The sequence below is a fragment of the Mytilus californianus genome, unplaced genomic scaffold (genome assembly GCF_021869535.1).
Source record: "Mytilus californianus isolate M0D057914Y unplaced genomic scaffold, xbMytCali1.0.p SCAF_18, whole genome shotgun sequence".
NCBI lineage: Eukaryota > Metazoa > Mollusca > Bivalvia > Mytilida > Mytilidae > Mytilus > Mytilus californianus.
Genome location: NW_026262666.1, coordinates 9,069,189 through 9,081,072, shown reverse-complemented (window position 1 = coordinate 9,081,072; position 11,884 = coordinate 9,069,189). Strand labels below are relative to the sequence as shown.

Below are 11,884 nucleotides of genomic sequence, written 5' to 3'. Positions count from 1 at the left end.
TCATTATTCGCATTAATAAGAACCTTACAATAATTTCTGAATTTACAGTATCGTTTTACTATTTTATGGTTTTATTTTGGCCACAGTGTTGTCTATAATCCCTTTTTATGGTTTTCATTGTCCCCCAAGTATATTCAGCCACCATTTTTTGCAATAATTTGCTCTTTCATTTTCATGTATTTACTGTGCATTTTTTTTTAGGATATATGTGATTGTGTGTACTAATTCACTGTACAAACCAAGAAAAAATTACATATTTGTTCTCTCATGTTTATTGGCTAAAAATACACACAACTATATTTGTCCCATCTTGACATTTTCAACTTCATTCACTTAACAAACATTTATCAATCTGCTAAAAAAATCACCCTATTCATAAAAAAACGTCATAGTCTTAAATGCATATAATAGACAACATTACAGTGGCAGATCCAGGGGGAGGGGGGGGTTGTTTTTTTGACGATCAATGCTTTTGAATGGGGACATGTGGTTGGAACCCCCCCTCCCCTTTTTTAAAAATGGCTGGATCTGCCCCTGCATTACACACGTATATCAAATACTCTTTATGGAATTTAAATGCAGCCCCTCACGAACAATAATATTTATCAGATCCTTCTACTTTATGTGGATTAATATTTTTCGTGGATAATAATCTTCGTGGATTAAGGGAACATATATTTCTGTGGATATATGAATTCATGATTTTGCCTAAGTCTGCATTCAAGCCTTTTGAAAATCCACCATTTTCTACATAAGGAAATGCCTGTACCAAGTCAGGAATATGACATTTGTTTTCCATTCGTTTGAGCTTTTGATTTTGCCATTTGATAAGGGACTTTCCTATTTGAATATTCCGTGGAGTTCAGTATTTTTGTTATTTTACTTTTTTTTGCACTTCGTTGAACATTTGAATTTGTGGATTATGTTGGACCAGTGGCGGATCCAGGGGGTGTAGCAGCATACAACCCCCTTTGATCACCAAAAAAAATAATTATATCAAGTTTTTCACGTTTTATATGATTTTCTTGCATAAAATCAGCCAACTTTTTTTAATATTATTTGTTTTATGGAATCTTAGATATGCCCTGTGTACCATAACATTCATGAAAATTGGAATGTCATGAATAATAATTATATAATGAATCCACAGAAAGGGGTTTTTGTTATGGGAGACAAATGTTTTAATAATCAGTTAACTTGGATCAGACTCCGACAAAAGTAAAAATGTCAAAGATTTTAATAGGATTTTCCCACCTGTTATCTCAATTAAAAAAATATTAAGCAAAACTCTCAAGATATTAAATTCACGGATCATAATTTGCCCTATGAAAAAAATTTCAACATAAGCAATCCTACCACATCTCGTTATTTTTTTTATTACAAGCAATAAACATTTACAATACTCTATTCTTATATATATTATGCATTTAAAGAAATATTAAGACTTTATACGGGGCTCCAATTCTGAAATTAGTTTTTTTTCCCTGAGAAATGGCAAGTGCAATTTTGTGATTGACAGCATATATGCCAACCCCCTATTTCAAGCAGTCAGTTAAGGGTGATTCAATTCTTGGACATGTGTTGTAGGTTATTCATGGTTTAAAATAAAAATAAGAAAATGTGGTCTGATTCCCAATGAAACAACTCTCAAACAGAGAATATCTGTTTAATGTATGCAAAATTACTCCAAGAGATTTCAGTTTTGAAGGGTTTTGGAAGTCCATTCCTGGGGGGGGTGTCATTCCAACCCACCCACATCTATTTCAATGGAATAGCCCTTCAGGTCTTTTATACCTAGCAAATAATTGACTAGTTTTCAAAAAATTCTACCCAGAAAAAATCAATATTAAATACTACACACATAACACAGGATTAAACAAAAAACCTTCTTCACAAGTATAAATTTCTCAGTAGAAAAAATTTAGATTATTGAATAATTGAATTCATTCAAGCACTCACATAATAACACATGATTATAACCCAAAATAAAAGCATCACGATAACTCTAAATGATATCTGAAGGTAACTTTTCATGTCGGCAATGAGCAGATATCTGTAACAAGATTGTTGTCTTATTCTAAGGCTGAATGTTGGGCAAATTATGGCAATCTATAAACTCATCATAGGTACCAGGACCAAAGACTTCAGTGAAGATCAAATCAACAAATCAAGAAGGCCATTATAATCTGTAATTTGTTGATATACCCCATATCTGTGTTAGTCGACGCACAAATGTTTAATTATGGACATTGAGCATAAACAATCTGTCCCTAACAGGTGCTAGGGGATGTCTTAAACTTGTCAGTAGATTGTAGCTTTTGTTCCCTTGATAAGCCCTCACTGGAACTGCGAGATGAATAAAAAAATAAAAGTCCTGTATATTTCCTGTGGTTTTTTTTCAAGTGCATGTGTGTCTTTTGTGTCTTTTTCAAGTAGATGTGTGTATTTTGTGTCTTTTTCAAGTGCATGTGTGTTTTTGTGTCTTTTTCAAGTGCATATGAGTCTTTTGTGGAAATTTTTTTTTTTTTCGAATAATTGACTTTTTGATTTTCATAATACTGTTACAAGCATGATAGCAAATGTATATATTGTTGAATTTATACTACTGGTTCAGGCATTTCCACAAATTCCCTGAAAAGTTAGTACCCCATGAATAATAATGGATCCACAGCTCTATATCCCTTCTTTTATCAGTTTTACGATCACTGTTTTAGCATAATTTTTGCCTAAAATTCCTAAAAAAACCTCCTGAATATTCATGAAAGCATGCATCTGCACAACAGGTGGCAGCAGTTGTAATACATAGACAAAATAATATACATGTGGCTGTGTCTCCCTGGGATGATGTGACATAAAAAACAAATTAAAGGGATTAATCATAAGTTCATTGTATATAACCTTTATAAATAAGAAGATGTTGTATGAGTGCCAATGAGACAACTCTCCATCCAAGTCACAATGTGTAAAAAGTAAACAATTATAGGTCAAAGTATGGCCTTCAAAACAGAGGCTTGGCTCATATCTAACAGCAAGCTGTAAAGGGCCCCAAAATGACTAGTGTAAAACAATTCAAACAGGAAAACCAACGTTTAACCTGTATGAGTATTTAAAGATCTAGTAGTAATATGAAATAATTGTGTAATTACATGTAATGCCCTTGCACAAATTGTAAGATTCTATATCCATATAAAATGCATAAATTTGAAAATTCGCAAAGAAATATTTCTGATTAAGTGCCAGTCTTTGTAAGAATCAGGGTATTAAGAAGAATTTCAATACATGGCCAAAAAATAAACCCTGCAGACCTAACAATCCTATTTTGAAATTACCCTCATCCTGAGTTAGAAATGGTAGGTCTTTCGTTTCTGTGCACATGTCTTGTAATTCAAGAAATAACTTTTGGTTAGACTGATAGCAAATTACGGAGTTAGCTCCCCTTAATTCTTTACTTCTAGTGCATTTCAACCAAATTATATCTTGAAATACCAGAACAGGAAAAGGAAATTTATATAATGTTATAGTCCTGCACCATTATACATTTTGAACTTATTAATAAAATTACTGTAAACTTGAGTGGGTTTTTGTTTGTCATGTTTTCACCATTGTCTGATTCTTAGGCAGATTGGCACTTAATAGTTTATAAAGCATCATTCAAGAAAATTTGCTGCAAAGATACTTTTTGTTCTCAAATATTTGGAAGTAACCATGAAAGCTCTTTACAAGAATTTCAACACCTGATAGCTAAAACAATATAAAGGATGTTCACTTCTCTATTTCAAAAGAACAAGCTTTTTTTAAAAAGACTCATCATCATTTTGAACTGTTCCCAAGGGAAGACAATCGTGATTAGCCAATCAAAGTCTGTGTTTCTCATGATCAAATTAATAAGCCAATCAAAATCGTTTTCTTTCATGATTATTTGGACATGCTAAATTTTGAACTTGTTTGGATTCCTCGTGTCCGACTGTTATAAATTGATAGTAACACAACTTAAAAGCAGAAACAAATGAAAGGTTTGTGTTCTTATTTTTGAGACATAAAGCAATTAAAAATTTGGCAAGAAATAATTCTCTCTAGATTTTTCATACATTTATCATTGGCACCTCTTTTCTTTCTACAACTGTAAAAAATAACAATGATTTTATAAGTTTTCAAAAAATGGCTTTTTTTTAAAACTGTACTTAACAAAATTATGAAAAGAAAAGTAGGTGTAAGAAGGCATAACTTTTTATTAGCACTACATGGATAAAACTAGAGGATTCCAAATATCTGACAAAAAGTCAAACACAAGAGTAGCGAACATCCTTAACTTGTTATGCCAGTTAAATTTATGATATAACAAGTGTACACAATTATAAAGATGCATAAAGTTTACTGAAGGGTAAATAAATTGAAGAAGGAATTTTCTTGATCAGTGTAGATGACTTAGATTTTAACTTATATGTGGCATTTAAACATGGCACTCTAGTACTTTCAAGAAGCAATCAAAGTTCTAGAGATGCTGACAAAAATAATCCATAAATGGCACATCAAATATTCCTTTGTTCAAGTCTGGAATTAATGCAGGTCAGTTTCCCAAGTAAGAACCATGCATACACAAGTTTCTTGTTATATAGTGTGGATTCATATATTTTCATGGGAACCAATTTTCGTGGATTGAGAAAAAATAGTTTTTTTCATGGATAATTGATTTCACGTTTTTAGAAAAATTTGCATATAAGCCTATTAAAAAATTGTATTTTGTTGACCATTAAAGTTCGTAGTTTACCTGTACACACGAAATCAACGAAAATTGGTATCCCACGAATAATAATGAATCCACAGTAAAAAAAAAAAATCCTCAATGAGATTCAGAATCACAGCATCCACAATATAAATTATCCATAATTAACAATTTTTTTAACTGCCTCTAAACATCGCCATTTGTCAGGTAAATAGAATGCTTCAAACGCATGAGGGAATGGAGTGTCATAACCACATATTCTCATTACAGGTGCTTCTAAATTCAAGAAACATTCATCCTGAAAAATAAAAAGTATATATATATAAATATTTTAAACATCCTTATTTACACCAATTGTTAGTATAATTTTAATATGATTTAGTGACTTATTCTTCATTTATTTGATAAAGTTCATTAAAAAAAAATCAAAGAGCTTGGTAGCACTTTGGAAAAAATGACCATTGTCTCCCTTGATACACTATTATTACCACTAAATAACTGTATATGTGCAGAGCTTAACATTACTGTTTGTCAGATTGTTCAGGACAAGTGAAAATAGACTTTTGACAAGTGAAAATCCTTAAATTAGAACTAATCCCCTTATTAATCTACAATTGTGTATTGTTTGGGCTATTTCAAGAATGTACTATTTAAAATGTAAACATTGGTAGGTTTGCAATCATTTGACTCGTTTGACAACTTTAATGCCTGTACCCATGTGCATAAAGACCATGTCAATAGGTAAGGATAGCATTAACTTATTTAAGATTTTGCACATGGGATAAGGGCAAGTGAGTTAAGAAGTCAGACTTAAGTAGGTTTTCTTGCAATTTGACTGAAGTAAAAAAAAATGAAATAGAAGAGGTCTAATGTGTATCCCATTACAGAAAAACAAGATACATAAATAAGGTATAGCATACCTGTATTGTAGCTGCTATTTCTGCTGCAACTCCCATGGTGATTGGTGCCTCATGGGAAATAATACATCTACCCGTTTTCTTTACAGACTGAAAAAACACACATGAGAATGTTTCAATAAAAATATATTTATAACTGACTACTAAGTGGAAGGCTTCCCACTCTAACAAATCAATTTAAAAAACAAACTTTTTTCTTGTATATGCTGTGAATGTTTTGAATTCTGATCTTGAAAATTAATAGGGTCATTCTCTTCTTATAGCAATTATAAATACAAAATCAAATGAAAAAATAGAGACTAGTCCATATTGCTATGCCAAGATTTTTAGATAGACATTTGACAGCTTGCTATTAAAAAACTGCACTCTAGACCTGGAATATCCAAATATATTTCAATACATTGCACTTTATCCTTATCCTCTATTTGTACCATATAAAATGATGATTAAGCTATGCCATCTGTATTTAGTTGATTAAAAGTTTCTATGACCTTTGACCTCATAATCATCTGTAACCGTAACTTTCACAAGAGTGCACACGCTGAAATGTCTCGCCTTCTTTACTAACCATTGATTTTATGTTGATAGTCCTAAATACAAAGCTTTACTACAAGTAACACATAAACTTAACATGATCCACGAAAATGAGGTCAAGGTCAGATAAACCAAAGGAGAAATACATGTACACCTTACAATCATTTAATAAACCAAACATAGTTGACCTATTGCTTATTGTTGTCTGAAACAAGAAAACGTAACATTGACCAATGAACCATGAAAATGAGGTCAAGGTCAGATGAACCATGCCAGACAGATATGTACACCTTACAATCAATTTAGGCATTAAATATAGTTGACCTATTGCTTATAGTATCTAAGAAACAAACTTAACCATGAAAACTTAACATTGACCAAAGAACCATGAAAATGAGGTCAAGGTCAGATGATACCTGCCAGACAGACATATACACCTTACAATCCTTCCATACATCAAATATAGTTGATCTATTGCTTATATATATATAGTTAAAGAAAAACAGACCAAAACTCAAAAACTTAACTTTGACCACTGAACCATGAAAATGAGGTCAAGGTCAGATGACACCTACCAGTTGGACATGTACACCTTACAATCATTCCATATACCAAATATAGTAGACCTACTGCTTAAAGTATCTGATATATGGACTTGACCACGAAAACTTAACCTTGTTCACTGATCCATGAAATGAGGTCGAGGTCAAATGAAAATTGTCTGACGGGCATGAGGACCTTGCAAGGTACGCACACACTAAATATAGTTATCCTATTACTCATAATAAGAAAGAAATTAACATTACAAAAAATGTTGACTTTTTTTTCAAGTAGTCACTGAACCATGAAAATGAGGTCAAGGACAATGGACATATGACAGACGGAAACTTCCTAACATAAGGCATCTATATACAAAGTATGAAGCATCCAGGTCTTACTCGACAAAAATCACGAGAAACCATCCATTCTTTTAAATGATTAATCTAATAAGTTTTTGATGTATCTCACTGCAAAACTTTGACCTTTGTTGAAAACTATTAGCAGTCAAGCTCATCTCACTATGAGTGTATACATTGAGGAATACTGATTACTAGAGAACTATTCCATACATCTATTACAGTTCATCTCTTACATGTAGGTGGTGTGCAGACAGGGATCCAGTCATTCTTAAATGGAGATGGAGTGTTCTAGGGGGTTCCATTTTCATTGATTTTTATGTGATTAAATCAACGTGAAGAAGGGAGGTCACCTCTGGATTGCCTGAATGGGATATAACTCGAGAACAATATCTTACATTTATCACAGTTTCCTCATCCCATGGTAATATTGTCCTCAAATCAATCACTTCACATGAGACATCAAATTTTTCCTGAGCCATGTTAGCTACTTCTCGTAATACATGTATCTGTGTTCCATAACCAATTAATGTTACATCATCACCTAAAATAGAAATTTGAAACTTATATACCGTTCTGATGCCTTTGGCAAATATTTTTTACCTGAAAATTAATTTTGTTATTATGTCTGGTGATGGTCAGCTTCTTCTTATGATACATGTAGCTTTGTCCATAAATCTACAGATTCTTATTAAGAAATAATTCATGGGGCTTGATTTAATATTGCTTTTACCACTGGTTATCCTTTTTTGCTGAATATTTTACGTCCAGCTGTATAGCAGGGGGTAAAATACAGCATAAAGGGCCATTCTACTCTGATAGGAAAAAGACGGCAATTCTTTTCAACGATTAACAATAACATACTATGACTGGTTTGGATGAAAGTTAAATCATTTAAGAAAATAGTCTTTCAACAAATTATCATCGTTTATTCATGTTTTCATGTTTCAACGACTTTCAGTTTCAAATTCCTGCATTTTCCCTTAGAATGCTTCTATTCTTATGTCATCCTTCAATAAAATCATTTACATCGTCTGACTTCATGTAACTCATTTATGAAAAGCATACGATGTGGGAGTAAGATTAGAACAGCCCAAACAAATCATGACATTGCCAATTAGCTGACATCAATATTTTCCTATTATACCATGGGTGTGTTACTCAAAGATTTTGAAGAAGTCCATATTAGAATATAAAATACTGAATTACAACATCATAGATGCTTTGATAAACTTCTGGCATCGCAATGCAAATGTTATTGTTGTCAAGTGTCACAAAATCTGGTTAAATGTTTAAGAATCCCAAATAGGTTAAAGACATTCTGGCAAAGAATAAAACAAATAAATATGATGAAGAGCAATATAAATACCACTGAGCCTTTAAGATGTAATACTACCAAATCATAGTACGTCACATCCAGTTTCATATGAAAAAGGGTAAAAAAAAAAAAAATATTCCCTTGAATTTGACAGTTGTATGAAAATAATCATACACTTCATTGCAGTTAGAACATAAACATATATCTTGGGTCGTTCAAAGCACCATTCTTTTTTTATTTGGTGTTTCTATAAAAAAAAAATTGGAAACTTGAAACTTGAGGTTACATGGTTACTAAAACTTGTAAACAGGAAATAAACTGTTATCACAGAGATATGTCTCGCCTTTTTGTAATTTTGATAATGCAAATGTTGAAATTAAAATTGCAATACTTTTAACATGTAAGTTATGCAAATATTCAAAGTCGATGAACCATGACTGAAGGTACATGGCTAAACAATCTCCATAGAATGAGATGTGCCAATGCTAATACAACTGCATACCAAATACCATTGACTTATTATAAGTCGTTCCCTTTAAACAAACCTAAACACAAACATTAACTTGTAAACTATGTAAAAGTTTCAAAGTCAATGAACCATGATCAGGGGTGGGGCTATATAATCTCCATGGAAATGATACTTGCAAATGCCAATAAATTTGCATACCAAATATCAATGACTTAACATTAGCAGTTCATCTTAAACTGATCTAATCACAAACTAATACATGTAAACTAAGCAAAAGTTTCAAAGTAAATAGACCATGACTGAGGGGGCAGGGCCAAATATTCTCCATGGAAATGAGACGTGCTGATGCTTATACAACTGAACACCAATTAACATTGGCCTACCACTAATGGTTTCCCTTGAACTAACCTAATCACAAACTAATACATGTAAACTTCAAAGTCTATAGACCATGACTAAGGGGGAGGAGCCAAATAATCTCCATGGAAATGAGATATGCCTATGCTTATACAACTGCATACCAAATATCATTGACCTACCACTAGTGGTTCCCCATAAATTGACCTAATCACAAACTAATACATGTTAACTATGAAAAGTTTCATAGTCAATAGACATTGACTGAGGGGGTGGGGCCAAATAATCTCTATGGTAATGAGATGTGCCAATGCTAATACAACTGCATACCAAATATCATTGACCTACCACTAGTGGTTCACCATGAACGAGACCTAATCACAAACTAATACATTATTGACGTCGCCGCCGCCGACACCGGAAACAGCATACCTATGTCTCGCTTTCTGACTCCGTCAAGGCGAGACAAAAAAGGGGTGAAATTTGATTGGTTAACTTTCAGTGATGGATATTATCTTATATGCAATGAAATGTCATGTGAAATTTTGTCTGTAGTACTGGACAGGATAAAACTTTACTTATGCCAAGTATTTCTTTATTTGAAACAAAGATAAATTCTGCACAATTTATGAAAAGTGCCAAATTAACAAAGACTAATCATGCTAATAGTTGAAAAACAATGGTGGTATTACTCATTAAGTGGGTTCAAAACATCAAGGGGAGTTAACTCATTAAAATTAGCTGAATGTTTTAATCACAGAACTAGGTAGTAAAGAGAAATCAAGCTAATCTCAATGATGAAATTTAGTGTTTGTCAAACTGCTGTATATACAATGAAGCTATTCCTGTAAATTGTGTTGTTAAAATTTCATGAAATTTTTATATTTTTTTCAACCTGTCAAATTTAATATTTTGTCAAAACTTATGAAAATCAAACAAGTCACATTCCGATATATCTTAGTCAAAGTGTTGGGTACACCCTTAGGGTAATATAAAACTGTTCAGTTTAAATCTTCCAAATTTTGTCATAAAAATTACACCATTTATCCTTTTTTACCCCAAGCAAGGACGTATAACTAGCATATATACTATAGTCTAATATACGTCCTTGCCCCAAGTTACCCAATAAAAAACCCAATTTTTATGTATTCAAGACCAAAAAGTCCAATATGCCCTTCACCCCTTTTTACCCAAATAACTCAATAGTTTCCTGATAAAAAAATAAATTTTGATTTTTTCCATTCCAATAAACAAAAAGATATTACCACCATCTCAGCATTGTTTCATTTCACTCTTGATAGCAGACGACAAAAGGAATGACATGAGTCACATGACATGACTATCTGGATGGGGGTCCTTCATTTCTTTATTCTGTAATTTTTGGGTCATTTTTCTATATACTTTAAATATTTTGCCTACTATTCTCTATTCTGTATCATTGCCTAGTATTCTCTATTCTTTATTTTTTGGGCCCTTTATTCTTCACATTTTGTCCATTATTCTCCATTCTGTAAACCCCATCCAGACCCTCATAAGACTTAAAATAATGTGTCACAGGTAAAGGACACTGACAATGATCCAAGTTTCAAGAACTTCAAAGAACTAGATTATGCAAATAAAAAAATATGAAAAAAAACAAAGATCATTTATGTCTGCAAAGACATGTAATTAAGTACTATATTGCAAACTTATTTTCCAAAAATAGAAAGAAAAAAAAGACCATTCATTTTTGCAAAAACATAACCAATGATGCTAAGATTTTTTACGATGTAACTTTAGGAATAATCCTTGACCTCATATGCAAATAATTGTCCATAAAAAGAACGTAAATACAATACCAAAGATCATTCATTTTTACACTAACAGAACTTTGTCCTACATTTCTTAGCTTGAACTTTTATTTACATAAAAGTCAATCTTTGGACCTTTTATGCAAATTACCTAACCTAAAACATGTAAAAAAAAACATGAAATAAGCAATCATCATTCATTTGTATGCAATCATAACAGACTTTTTGATGAATCTTTGTTGCTATGAATTTGACAAATTCACTAAACAAAAGTCCAGAATGTAATTTTTACCTGTAATTATTCATTTTGACCTGCAAGAATTACAAATCCCTCAATAGTACAAATAGAGAAAAAAGAATAAAAAAAGTGGCCTAGAATGCCTTAAAAAAGAACTTTTAAACATTAAAAATCATGTTGGACAAGCCAGACCATATTTCATGCCCCCATAAAAAAAAAACTAGAGGCTCCTTAGAGCCAGTGTCGCTCACCTTGGACTATGTGCATAATCAACAAAGGACACTCTCCAAAATTGTAGACGAGAATAGAATTCATGACAAAAATCTCTGTTTTGTTGATCTTGTATTGCTGATCATTTAGTCTGTTTAGTTTCTCTCTATCTTCTTTAGTTTTTGCTTAAAACACAAAAGAGGGTAAAAAAATTCTCATTTAAGGGCAATCACTCCTTTAAAGAGGGTCATGGGACACATTTTTAAAACTAAATACCACAATGATGATTGTGGCCAAGTTTTGTTAAATTTGCCTCAGTAGTTTCAGAGGAGAAGATATTTGTAAAACTAAACAGATGACGAGGACGGACGCCAAGTGATGAGAAAAACTCATCTTTGTGTCAGGTGAGCTAAAAAGGCAGAGAGAGAAGAA

At 32.2% G+C, this 11,884-nt stretch overlaps 1 protein-coding gene across 2 annotated transcripts in view; it reads right to left on the bottom strand.

The window, feature by feature from the left end:
• Positions 1-1,020: 1,020 nt before the first annotated feature.
• LOC127726678 (2-oxoisovalerate dehydrogenase subunit beta, mitochondrial-like) overlaps positions 1,021-11,884 on the bottom strand; it is a 33,483-nt gene continuing 22,619 nt past the window's right edge. For both annotated transcript variants that reach the window (XM_052234127.1, XM_052234126.1), the window contains 3 exons: positions 7,469-7,614; positions 5,644-5,730; positions 1,021-5,021 (listed from right to left, as the gene is read on the bottom strand). In XM_052234127.1, the coding sequence (XP_052090087.1) occupies positions 4,878-5,021; positions 5,644-5,730; positions 7,469-7,614 (377 nt within the window). In that variant the 3' untranslated portion in view covers positions 1,021-4,877. The remainder of the gene's footprint in view (positions 5,022-5,643; positions 5,731-7,468; positions 7,615-11,884) is intronic.